This window comes from Grampus griseus (genome assembly GCF_964374135.1).
Source record: "Grampus griseus genome assembly, chromosome: 14".
Lineage (NCBI taxonomy): Eukaryota > Metazoa > Chordata > Mammalia > Artiodactyla > Delphinidae > Grampus > Grampus griseus.
Window position 1 is genome coordinate 8,665,368 of NC_139008.1, and position 13,863 is coordinate 8,679,230.

The window sequence follows — 13,863 nt, forward strand, 5'->3', positions numbered from 1 at the left end:
ACCGCGGCCGGTGCCTGTGTCACTCCCTGGCGTAAGGTCCCGCAGGCAGTCCTTCTTGTGGTGACCCAGCCTGGGGCCCTGGGAACACCACAGCGGCTCCCCGCTGTTGCCAATCTCAGGGTTGCCAAACTCTCCCGTTTGTCCTTTCAGCTCTCTGGGGACCTTCTCAACTCACGCCCTCACGCCAGATGCCCGCTGGGAGTCGTCTGCCTGACTTGACCACAAAGACACCACACACCGAGGGCAGGCTGGAGGCTGTTTCTTTATACAAAGGTAATCAGCACTATGGATCCAGAAGCATGCGGCTGCGGCTCACGCTGGCCCGTCGCACCACTTCCGGGGCAGAAGTCTGGGTGTGGGGCTGGGGGGTCACCGCAAGGGAGGAACACCGCACAGGCCTGGGGACTGGCGAGCACACCAGCCGGGAGCTCCCAAAGGGCACACGCAGTCACACGAACACGGCATAACCACGAGCATGACGTACGAGGACAGGAAGGGAATGGAGAGCTGAAACGAGCCACTGACCACCAATGCCCTCTTCTCCCAGGTGTCCTGTGGGGGGCGGGACAGTGGGTGGGCAGGGCCTGGGCCTGGAGCCAAGTGCCCCAGCTGTGCCACTACAAGGCCACGTGACCTCACTGCACGCTTTCTGCATCTGTAAACTGGGGACGACAAGCTGTACTTCACCAAGTTGTCACGAGGATGAATGAGAATGAAATAGAGACACATATCAAAATACTCAACACAGAGCCTGGCACATAGAGGTGTTCAGTAAGTAACTTTTTGTCAAGAACATCTCAGCTCAGAAAGGACCTTCCTCAGAAGGCCGAGATGGGAGATCGCTTCCCTGGAAACTCTCTCTCAGGGGATCAGGACCCTTGAGCACTCCTTAGAGCCTGTAGTCGCTGAACTGGCCAGGGCCCCGGAATGCACTGTGCCGGGGCAGTTGAGGGGGGCGGGGGGCTGGACCCCCAGGGAGGCACCCGCAGAAGCCGGGTAGACACCAGAGGAGCTGGGAACTGTGCCAAAATGGTTCTGCACATAACACAGGCCGGACGTGGGCTGGTACGGAGGCAGGCTGGCCGTGTGCCCAGGGACCCAGGACGGCCAGGGGGCCAGTTTCTGGCCACTGGTGTGCTGCATCTGGGCCACAGGGTGGTTCGGGGCCAGGTGAGGGTGGCCGCTCTGTGTGGGGTAGGAGCCAGGCACAGGGTTCAGCCTGGAAAGGAACAGAGAGAAAACGGTCGCTCAGCCACTCATGCCGGGGCACACAGCAGCCCAGCGGGCGATCCGCAGGCGCGAAGCGTGGGTCGCTATACTGCTTTCTATTACAACGTGCTGTGGACGGTTCCCATAACCAGCTGCAAAAGTGCCAAGCGGGGAGGAAGGTCAATCTCAACTGGACAGAAAACATATGCCCAGAGGGGGCAGGGCCCACTCACGGTCCTGCAGTAAGTCAGCAGGAAGAAGGGGTATCAGGCCCATGCCTGAGACACGCTGAGGTGTAAGAGCAGCTTGCAAACTGGATGGACCGGATGGAGATGGGGACAGATCACAGCAGTCAGTGTTTGTGGTCGGCTCAGCAACTGGACCCAGAGAGAATGGATCCCCCTCTGTGGGAGGGAGGAGGGGAAGGCTCTAACGGGTAACACAGAGCTTGGGCCCAGGCCTTGTCTGCTGGGAGATATTCTACCCACGTCTTCAGGAATAAAGACTCACAACTCCAAGTCCTGGCAGGCAGGAACCGACATGACAGACGCGGGGAGCTGTCTGTGCTGAGGTTGGAGACCCCACCACAGACGCGTGCGGCTGGGGCCACAAAGGGGGACACATTCTAAGGGTTTTAGCCTGTGACCTTCGTGCAGAGTTCCAAATATGAAGAACAAGTGTCAACACCACTGATACCCGTGTTAGGCAACTAGACTAAACCTGTATACATTTCAGTCCAAACCTAAGCTTACACATCAGCTGCTTAAGTACAGATACAGGACGCTTAACAGCACTTCCGGCATTTTAAAAATATAGAGGTTTTGGCCGATAAGAAGCTTGACAAGAGCCTCCAGGGAGGCAAGGCTGTCCGGGCAGTCAGGTCCGCTGCCGAAACAAACACGCGTGTTCTAATACTACCTGTGTCCCGTTGTCAGGTCATCCAAAACATCACGTTCTGTTCCGGGTGCCTACAGCAGGCCAGGATAATGAGGGATCGAACACCACGCCATGCAAGGGACACAGAAGGAGCTGAGAGGGTCACCATGGCCCCTGGCCAGATCAGCGCGTCATGGTGAAGCAGGATCACCCGGCACCACGGTGTCACAGTTACAGAGAAGTAACTGCGATTCAGCATGGAAGACCTTTCTCATTAGGGGCTGCCTTGGAGAGCCAGCCCCCAGCCGCCAGGGGTGAACATCGGCAGCTGTCTTAGAGGGGATTCCTTCACGGGAGAGGGCGGGGGAGAGAGCATTTGCAAACGTGGACCCTTAAGTTCTCTCTAGATTCTGTGAGAACAGCAATTAAGAGCCAAAAAGCTACAATACACCTAATTCTAGATTTAAACACCTCCCACCCATTTAGACTCCAGGAATTACTTGCCTGAAACAAAATGGGTGAGTGTGCATTTCTATTTTTCCCAGTACCTGTCCCTGCCTTTAAGAAATGGTCAGAGTGGGGAATTCCCTGGCGGTCCAGTGGTTAGGACTCAGCGCTTTCACTGTGGGGATCTGGGTTCGATCCCTGGTCAGAGAACTAAGATCATCCTGCAAGCCATGCAGCCTGGTGAAAAAAATAAAAATAAAAAAGAAATGGTCAGAGGGCTCTGAGCTGCTGAAGGCTGGAGTGTCCACCTCCTAAAATAAAGTACAAGGAGCAGACTCCAATTCAGCCGAAGTCCTGCCTCCAGGGCAGCGCGGGGGCAAGATGTACTGCACAGCTGAAGCAGAAAAGGGCCACTGACAAAGCACCTTGACTTTGTACTGAATCCGTTCTTTGGGAGGGACTTGAAGGAAAGGAAACCTCCTCCATTGTGAACTCTCAGCATCGGCAAAAACCAGTGAAGGCCACCTGAGGCCGGCAGTGTGTGCCCCAGCGACAGGGAGTCAGTAGGACCCGGAAGCAGGAGCCCCTGGCTCTAGACTGGGCTCTTCTGACTCTGTGTTACCTGGAGACAGACTCTTGTCCCCTTTGGGCCCTCTCTCTGAAAGGAGGGAGTCAGGCTACGTGAGCTCTGGCGGCTTGCCCAGGACTTTCCATTGAGAGTTAACGTGCCTAGACTGGAAAACAGTAAGCTTCGCCTTCTCCTGCCAGGTGGCCAAGAAAACCCTCTCAGGTTCGGGCCATGCCACCTCCTAAGGCTCCCAGTCCGTTGCGTGGACTGTGCCTCTTACCAGCGTCACACGCAGGAGCCCAATCCCACCTGCACAGGGTGCTTGTCGGCGCTGAGGGCTGTTAATGCCACTGGATGGGGCCACAAGTCACTCGGGATTATGCACAAGAGCCCCTTCCTGCTCGGGCCCTACTTCAGATGCAGCTGGGCAGAATCTAGGGTGCTCGGGAGAAATTTGTGCACAGATTTTTTTGGGCCCAGGCTGCCCACACCCTCTTGCCTATTCCCCAGGACAGTGAACGAGTCACACCCCCTAGAGGCCCAGGAATTGCTTTAGGAATAAAGCACAGAGTTCTATAACTTACTTCCGGCTTTGGGCTGCCCTTCTTTCAGCTGAAGAGCCGGAGATGTACTTGAACATCGAAATCTTCCTCATCAGGCTGAAGGGGAACTTCTGGTCGAGCTTCAGTGCAACTCGCTCTGGGAGGTCGATGGAGTAGCAGTAGGTGAAGCCATCTGAGGTTGGCATATTAAGGAAAACTGGAGGCAGCTAAAGGGAGGCGGGCTGAACACTCCCCAGAGGACACAGGTGCCCACATTGATTGTACAGGGGAAGTAAGTGCTTATTCCACCATAATATCTGACTGGAGTTTCAAGCTCAGGGGAAACCAAGAGTTGAGTTTCTATCCCCTGTACCTCAGAGGGAACATGACCCAGCAACAGGAGAGGGCAGACAGGTGCTAACATTTCACCTTCCCCTAGACACACCCATCCTGTCTCCTGAGCCCCTCTGGCCCCTTCAATCACAGTCAGAAGCCAGCACACATCTCTGTCTTTCCAGTGGGATGAAGCAGGAGGCTATCCTAATACCCTCTGGGAGGACTGACATCTTCTTGTACTTTGTCCCAAATAGGAGGAACCTTGTCTCAGTGTGACCAACTGAGCTTCCTGTGGGCCTCTGTGGCAGCCCTGGGAGGTCCCAGGGATGTGATGGTACTCTGGTCATCCGACCTGTGTCAGCCCATCACTGCCTAGACAGCCAAAAAGAGTCAGCCTTTATCCCACCATCCATCCGTCCTCTCGACAAATATTCATTGAACATCTAGTATGTACCAAGTACTGGGGTAGAATAAGTGGCCACAAGCAAAAGCTTATCTATGGATGACCACGCTGGGGACCGTAAGCTAGCCTAGGTAGGTCTGAGAAATTTTTCTCTAAGGATGTGATGAGGATGTTGAAGCCTAAATTGTGAGGGGTGCTGGCTAGAAGAGGGGTGCTGGCAGAGAGAAGACTGTACAGAAGCACCAAAAGAGCACTGTTCCTTGCGGCAGTGTTCTTAACTAGACTACTACTGGCGAGATAATTCTCTGCTGGGCTAGACTGTTCCACTCATTATAGGACATTTAGCATTCCTGGCCACCAGCCACCAAATGGTGGTAGTACCTAGTCATTGTGATAAACAAACACACCCTTGCTATGTCTAAATTCTTTCAGGGATGACAGTATGCTTCCAAATACTGATTCCAGGTGGTAAGCAATGCTGTAAGGAAGTCAAAAGGTGTCATGGCTGATGACTTCAGAATGATCTCAAGAATCTGTTCTGCTTCTGACTCTGATGAGGTAACAATACTAGACTAGTCCTCCCACAATTATAACTATAAACCAGGATACAACATTTCACACAATTGCTTTCAGACTTTGGACCACAAACACTACCAAACTGTGATACCTAAGAAAAGGGACACAAAGTAAGTGAGCCTCAAGATCAAGCTGGCTTTCTGCCCGGAGGCACTTTCTAAACCACAGCACAATCCAAGTATCACTCCAACTTTAGTATACGTGCGGCCAAAGCAAGCACGGGGAATCCAAGCAGAGTACAGTGCTCCTGAGCTGGAGAGACAAAGAGTTCAGGGAGGAAAAAATGCCTGCGATTTACAGGTCAGTAATGGAGAGGAGGCAGAAGAAGCTCCTCCTCTTCTTCTGGATGGGGCCACAAGTCCCTTGGGCCCGAAGAGGTTCCCCGAGTCTTTAGCTAAACACTAATGTAGACGTACATAGGCTGAGACTCCTCCAGTCAGGCAAAGAACAGCTACTGAAGAAACAACAACTATCAAAGAGCTGTAAGATTAACAACTCCTGGAGCTCCCACAGGACAGGGACACGCTCAAGTTCTAACCAGAGTAAAGAGACTTCACTGAACACCCAGGACATTCAGAAGAGACCCCCAAAAGGCAATGCCTTAACAAGTAAATTAACTACCTATTAGGAAAATAAATACTCTTTAAAGGAAGACAACAATATTCAGCCCTTGATAACACAGTATTCACAATGTTTATCAAAAAATAAAAAATTACAAGACAAGGGACAAAGCAAGAAAATAGGGTCCATAATCAAGAGGAAAAGCAGTCAAAAGAAACAGGTCCAGAAAGGACAAAGATGATGGTATTAAGAGACAAGTATTCTAAAACAGCTATTATAAATGTGTAAGTGAATGTGTTTAAAGGAAAACATAAACATAACAAACAGATAAAGAATCGCAATGCAGAAATGAAAACCATAAAGAAGAACCTCTTGAACTGAAATATACAACACAAGGAATAAAAAACTAACTGGGTAGGTTTAACAGCAGAGTAGACGCTGCGGAAGATGAGATTGCTGAACTTGAAGGCAGTGTGACAGAAATTATCCAAACTGAAATGTAGAGGGTAAAAAAGGCAAAAATTAAAAAAAAATACAACAGCCTTAGTGACCCACTGAACAATACCATGTAGCTTATATATATATAATTGGAGAAGAGAAAAGAGGATAGAAAAAAAATACTTCAAGGCATAATGACGATAATTTTTTTAGACTTGATGAAAATTCTAAACTCACACATCCAAGATCAACAAACTCCAAGTAAGGTAAACACAAAAACACCACCTCAAGGCACAAGATAATAGCTAAAAACCAATGATAAAGAAAAAATTGTGAAATGAGCCAGAGAAAAACAATGAATTATATGGGGAAACAATAAAAATGATTACTGATTTCTTATCAGAAACAATACAAACCAGAAGTAATGCAAGGACATCTTTAGAAGTGAAAGGATATCAGAGAAGGCTAGAATTCTATATTTAGTGAACTAAAAGCATTTTCAAAGAACCAAAGATGGAGAGAATTTTTCACCAGCATACCTACTGTAATGTTAAAGGAAGTTCTTTCGGCTAAAGGAAAATGATACCAGGTGGGAATTTGGATCTACACAAAAGAATGAAGAAAAATAGAGATGATAAATATGTGAGTAAATGTTGCTTTTTAAAAAAATATAATTGACTGTTTAAGAGTAGCAAGAGAAGCAGCAATGTATTATGAGGTTTATAACATATGTAGAAGTAAAACATAGAACAACAATAACACAAAGGATGGAAAGAAGGAAAACAGAAATACAATGGAATAAGATTCTTACATACAAAGTGGTATATTATCTAAATGTAGCCTGTGATAAACTAAAAATGCATATTTAAACTCTAGAGCAACCACTAAAAAAGAAAACAAAGAGGCATGGTTAATAAGCAAAGAAGATAAAATGAAATACTAAGAAAATATGCAATTGAAGGCAGGAAAAGAGGTAAAAAGGAACAAAGAACATTTGAGACAAAAAGAACACAAAAAGCAAGCTGGTAGACTTAACCCCACTATATCAATAATTACACTAAATGCAAATGGGTTAAACAAGCCTTTAAAAGGCAGACTGTCAGACAGAGAACCACCTATATTCCATCTACAAGAAAGATGCTTTAAATGTAGACATAAACATGTTAAAAATATAAGGATGGGAAAATATATACCTTGTAAATCCTAATTCTAAGAAAGGAGAAAGCTGGAATAAGTAAATTAATATCAGACAATGAAGAATTTAGGGCAAAGAATATTACCAGAGATTTAAAGGGTCAATTTCATAACAGTAAAGGGTAAATTCATTAAGATGATATAACAATCCCAAATGTGTATGTATCCAATAAACAGAACTTCAAAAACACTTGAAGCCAAAAACTGATAAGAACTGAAAGCAAAAAAGAGAGATCTACAGTATTAGCTGGAGATGTCAACAGTCTTCTCCCAGTAATAAATAGAATAACTATAAGGATATAGAAGATTTGAACAATACAATACCTTGACCTAACTGACATATACTGAACACTATACCCACCAATTGCAGAATGCACATTCCTTTCAAGTACACACAGAATACTCACCCAGATGTAACAAATGCTGGGCCAGAAATAATTTAAAAGGACTGTAATCTTACAAAGAATTTTCTCTGACCACATGAAATAAGAAATCAATAACAAAAAGAAATCTGGGAAATCACCAAATATTTAGAAATTAAGCAACTCCCTTATACATAACCCTTGGATCAAAAAAGAAATCCCAAGGAAAATTAGAAAATACTTTTAACTGAGGGATAATGAAAACACAACATATCAAAATTTGTGGGATACAGCTAAAGTAGTGCTTACATGGGGAGTGTATAGCTTTAAATTTTCATGTTAGGAAAAAAAGTTTAAAACCAATGAAATTAAACTAGAATTTAAAAATAAGATACATAAGAACAATGTTATCAATGTGGATTTATACACTACCCACACTAACAGCTCACAGAATCACAAATTGTAAGATATGTCAGGAATGCACCTTGTCCAACTCCAAACACTACCATTCTGATGTTTAAAAAAGAACCACTTTGTATTTTAGAATACTTTCCCCTAATTGCCAGAATATTTATACAAGGAATATGAGGCTTATCCTAAGTTTTTAACTACCCATATGGTAAAAGCCTACCATAAAAAAAAATTTTTTTTTTCTTCTGAGAAAAAGATTAAGCCAAACAAAAACAAACAAACCTGTTTCCTATTCCTTTCATGGAACATCTCCAGCCCATGGGTAGTTCAGGTTCCTCCAATAAAAAAAATTAGTCAAATGTAGGTTTACACCTTGGAAAAAATCAATACAGAATATTTTACTAACTGGCAGTGCTGAGCCAGTGTGAGGAGTAAGCTATGGTGATCTTTTCCAGATGAGAAAACTCTGGCCTAAAGAAGGGAAGTGACCTGCCCGAGGCCACACGGTTTTCAAAGCTGAAGCTAGCACACAGATTACCTACATCTGAGCTCACAGCTCTATCTACTTGACACCCCCAGGCCCCACAACTTGGTTCACCCTTTGGCATGTCATTGTTCTACAGTTACCTTCTAGGAAGGATACATGTTAGCCCAATTCCAAGTCCACAGACGTTACTGAGGAAAGAGGTCTGGGGAATGAGCCAGGAGGCACAGAGCAGAAGCCACGGCACCAGCATTGAGGGCACAACCATGCCAAACACCAGGGCCCTCCTCATCCGAGAGCGGACAGAATTGACTCCCAGCATGGCAAAAGCCACTGGGGTGAAACCTCTGGCATCCTCTACCTCCCCCAGCTTTGACAGCGATGACACAGCTTCAAAAGACAGGAAGATGATGGCGCAGATGATGGCGAAGATCACGGTGAAGAAGCAGTGACGGACGGTGCCCACGGTTCTCTCAAAATTGCCAGCAAAGCGCCAGATGATGATGGCACCGCACAGCAGGGAGACTGGGTTCTCGTAGACAAAGATGTAAGTCACCAGCCTGTAAACTGCAGAGGGAACTGAGTTAGAGGCCCAACGGTGGGTTGTTCCAAGAAGGGAAAGCCAGGTTACAACCCACCTAGGAAACGGGGAGCAGCTGGCTCTCATTGCCAGTGAAAATCAGCCCGGAGCCAGTGGGATAAGCAGAGGGAGGCAACAACGAAATACCCAGGACTCAAAGTAGAGGCGTGGATGTCTAATCTTCGCTCTTTCCCAGACCTGGAGCAAGTCTTATCTGTGACTGGCTTCCACGTGGGGAAAAAAATAACACTTTTTAGCGTGGGATGGTCTTTAAATTTGCAATGTGTTTTATAATCCTTTTTTAGGTTTTAATACTGACCTATCTCACCGGGCAGTTTGAGGGTTAATTAATTGTAACGGCTTCAGGTGGATTGAGTGGGTGTCACTTAACACTCTTTGTGCCCGTCTCCTCGGCTGTAATCCTGACCTCTCCTTCCATAGTGGCTGTTCAGAGGAAGAAAAAAGGGACCATGAATTATTTTGCACCTGTAAAGATTAGAAAACTATCACTGATAATGTAGATACAGAACTCAGAAGTCTTTCTTGAAAGTGCTGATCTAGTCTTCGAGGCAGAGCCATGCTTTATATGCAATAAGACAGCAAAGAATCTCACTTTTATTTTTCTAGAACCAGTCCTCTCTCTTATGTACTTTTACATCCCCACAGGCCAAAATACTAAACTGAAGGAGGGGGACTGGTGAAGTGGCAGTAACAGTGGACTTGGGAGCCTAAAGGCTTGGAGTGGAATCTTGGCTCTATCACATCCAGGCCGGTTGAGCTCAGTCAAGTCACAGGCCCTATCGGCTTCAGTTCTCTCTTTGTATAATAACAGGCATACACTCGAGGCCCTCAAAGGTCTCTTACATGTTTAATACTCACATTGCCTGTGAGCCTCAGAGAAGCCGTGAAGTAAAGAAAAAAAAGGGAGCTCAGTTTAGGCTGGCATTTTCCATCTGCCTCTGAAGACAGATGTGCTGTGTGTATCTCAGGTGAGGTTGGGAGGGACCAGTTTTAGATTTGAGCAGGGAGGCAGGCTATGAACCATGTACCTCAGTCAGGCCATCTCTGTAAGGCTTCATTATCTGAAGAGTACGTCACTGCTTGCTGAGTACTTCTGACACTGAAATCCCAAGTATAAATGTGAAGGTTCTAGAAGCAATTCTATATAATTTGGGGATCATAAACCCCAAGGTTCCAGTCCCAACACATCACACGATAAAAAGAAAAATCTGGGTTCCTGTGTCAATTATATAACTCAATAGCTCTGCGAGTCTTCGCATTAAGCCTCAGTTTCATCTAAATAATGCGCAACAATAAAGCCTACATTACGTCATGGGATCACCGTGAGTATTAAACGAGATTAATGCATGTGAATGTGCTTTGGAAAACAAGTCATACAAATTTCCCATTTTCCTCCCTATAAAAGAATGGGTAAGAAACAGAGACTAAGAACATCTTTTATGAGCAGATGTTTATACTTAATTGGTCTGCAAAATCTCTCACCCTCCCCGAGAAAACAAACACCTCTCCCAAAGGTAGAAGATACCCCCTCGCGCCATGAGCAGGGAATCGGAGTGGATTAAGATTAAAACGAAGAAGCACAATAAATTCTAAACCCCAGGAAGCCAGGATCTTATAGGGGTGGCCACAGATAAAGTTCAAGTGTCTTGACGAAGGCGAAAGAAAAAAATTTTTCAGTGGGGGGTTGGGCCCTTAAAGCAGACGTAGGTGTGAATGTGACAAGGGAGGGGAACAGAAAAATCCTCCTTGGTGATGGAGCAGGGGTGAATGAAACCTATTTGCTACGAATGGATATGGGGGCCTTGACCAGTCGGATGGAGACAGGTAAGGGAACAAATCTGGGTAGGGAAGCATTACAGTGGTGACGAAGATGGGGCTCTGCACAAAGACGTGGAATATGGGGCTGGTCTTCCAGGTGGGCAGAATGATGATGCGGACGGAGGCGGGGTGACGCGGATGCTGGGAGGCCAGAGCCCAGGGCCTGGCGAGGTCGGAGGAAAAGGGCTGGCACCCGGGGTCCGGCCCCGCCCTGCTCACCTTGCCAGTTGCGCAGAGCCTCGGACCGCAGCGAGAGGCCCGAGGGCGCCAGGGGAGGCTGCAACAGGAACAGGCGAGGCCCAGACACCAGCAGCGAGAGCAGCGCGGTGAAGAAGGTGGCGGATGGCACCTCGGGCCACAAGGACCAGCTCCGGTACCCGGGCTCCGAGACCGCCATGGCCGCCAAAGCTCCCGCTCCCCTAGGCGACTCCGGCAGGTTCTCGGCTCCTTCCGCCTCCTTGCGGCTGTCTCCCATGGCAACAGCGGAGGAGGTGGCCGGAAGCCCCGCCTCCCCGACGCCCCGCCCCGTGCAGAGTTGCCCAATCCGGTCGCGCTGGCCAGTCTCCCCCGAGCGTAGGACAGCGCCCTCTGGCGGCAGCACCCCCCTTTTCTGTGTTTACCCCCATTATACCAATGAAGAAACTGGTGTCAGGGTAATGCAGTTAAATGGCAAAGACAGTTAGAACTCAGGTTCCCCCCAGGTGCTATGGCCTGGAATTGGCTACTGGCAAGGTGCCTGGGTTAGAGAAACAGGGGTGAGAGAGGAAGGAGGGATTCTACTGAAGTCCCCGAAGGGATGTAATGAAGCAACAGTGATAACCAAGGTCTATTTCAGCCCTTAAAGTCTGAAAAGCACCTTCACCAGAGAACAGCTATTTAAAGTAGCCAACTGGAACATGGTTCCCCTGATTACAGATACTTTGGAAGGTGACTTGCCCAAGGTCACAAGTGGGAAGCAGTAGGACTAGGATCTGAATTCCTATTTGCTAGGCCCCGATTTTCTTCCCTTTTCACTACTTCCCTCTAATATCCTGCCTACTGCTACATGTATGTAAATTCGACTACTGAAAAATAAACAAATGCTTCACTGTCTGTGCTGGACATTCAGATCCGTTCCCAGCCCTAGTCTGCCCCCCTCAGTAGTTCTGGCAATATCTGTGCGCCCATGAACCTCAGGAAGAGAACCTAAGATTCTTTTCGTCTTTTGTGTTTAGTACTAAAATATAACCATATAATTTTCTGGATATAAATATACAGCAATGGGACATATTTCAATGAATGCTATGTATATTTAAACTAATGCTGCTCACGACGCAGCAGTGGGCATGAAAATTAAGGTTTTACTCAACAGGAAGCAAAACGGGAATCAGAAGTGTGGTGGAGCAGCTAAAAATAGCGAGTGGGGACTTGGGCTGCTGGAACCAAAGTCTGGGCCTTGGAAAGAGGAAGGGGGTGATGGTCCCATCTCCTCTGTGCCCATCAGACCACTCCAGGAGTTCTGGGTCTACTTTCAGACATATATTCTGAAAAAGGATGTAGAAAATTAGAGCTTGTCCAACACAAAGTGGCTAGGACTGGGAGGAAAGGGGGAAATTTCAAATCATATCTTGATGAGGGACAATTAAAGGGACCAGGGAGACTTCCGTGGAGAAGCTTCAGTGGTCCAGACCACTGGCTCTAACTATGTGAAGGGCTTTCCTGAAGAGGGGGAGTAGACTTATCCTGTGTTACTCCAGAGGGGAGACCTGGAAATGATAGGGTGACACACTTGACTGAAGAAAGAACTTTCTGACTTCCCTGGTGGTGCAGTGGTTAAGAATCTGCCTGCTGATGCACAGGACAAGGGTTCGAGTCCTGGTCCAGAAGATCCCACATGCCGCAGAGCAACTAAGCCTGTGCACCACAACTACTGAGCCTGTGCTCTAGAGCCTGTGAGCCGCAACTACTGAGCCTGAGTGCCACAACTACTGAAGCCCACGCACCGCAGCAAGAGAAGCCACTGCAATAAGAAGCCCGTGCACCACAACAAAGACTAGCCCCTGCTCACCGCAACTAGAGAGAAAGCCCGTGTGCAGCAACGAAGACCCAATGCAGCCAAAAAATAATAAATAGATAAGTAAATTTTTTTAAAAAAGAAAGAACTTTCTGACAGTTTGGATTGTCTATCCGTGGCATGAGCTGCCTTAATAGGTAGTGAGCTCCCTGTGACTACAGTGTGCAAGCAGAGGCAATCTGGGGACTTGATGAGAAAACTGAAGTGATTCAAGCATCAGTTTGGAGGTGGAACTAGATGCCTTTGAAAATCTTTTTGGACCTTCAGTTCTAAGACTCCATAAACAAACAAACATATATGGAGTGTTGATACATTCGCCACTTACCGGGGGGTTGGGGATAATTGCATTTGGATTCCTGGCAGGATGAGAGTTGTGGTGACATCACATATCCTACAGCCAAGGGCTGTGTAGTCTAACGCAGGGAGCACCCAATGGTTTCCCTTCTCTCTGATTCTGCCTCCCTCTTCTCATTTTTTCCAATTATGCCCCCAGAAAACCCCAAGACCTTCTCTTCAGCTCAGGTGACAGAGGACTGTCACGAGCAAAGCAGAGCCTTCTTCAGCAGATGGGCGCAGGGAGGGGGCAACCCAGTACCATGAATCTTTTTTGTCCTGTCTTTTCACTCTTGGTCTGCAAACATTTCCAGGCCTCAAATGTGCTACCTGGAGTTGCCTTTGTTTACGGTTCCACCAAGCATCCTCCTCCTTGGAGAGTGTCTAGTTTTCCACGTGCCAGACTTGGAGGCTGGGGGACGGGTGACTTCTCAGGGGGCACACATACCAGTGTGGACATTTCTAGATGAAACCCACGAGCAATGCTGTCCACGTCCAAATCCCCAGATTCTATGTATATGCTACCTTATGTAGCAAAAGGGACTTTGTGGGTATGATTAAGCTAAAGATTTTGAGACGGGAAGATTATCCTGGATTATCTGAGTGGGCCTAATGGAATTGTGAAGGTCCTTTTAAAGCAACAGGAGGGTC

At 47.3% G+C, this 13,863-nt stretch overlaps 1 protein-coding gene across 1 annotated transcript; it reads right to left on the bottom strand.

The window, feature by feature from the left end:
- Window positions 1-244: 244 nt before the first annotated feature.
- On the bottom strand, window positions 245-11,287 carry RHBDD2 (rhomboid domain containing 2). The gene is made up of 4 exons (XM_082671415.1): window positions 11,046-11,287; window positions 8,567-8,974; window positions 3,685-3,835; window positions 245-1,219 (listed from the first exon to the last, which is right to left on the bottom strand). The coding sequence occupies exons 1-4, from the start codon at window positions 11,221-11,223 to the stop codon at window positions 862-864; spliced, it is 1,095 nt and encodes a 364-aa protein (XP_082527541.1). The 5' UTR covers window positions 11,224-11,287; the 3' UTR covers window positions 245-861.
- Between the last annotated feature and the right edge of the window lie 2,576 nt (window positions 11,288-13,863).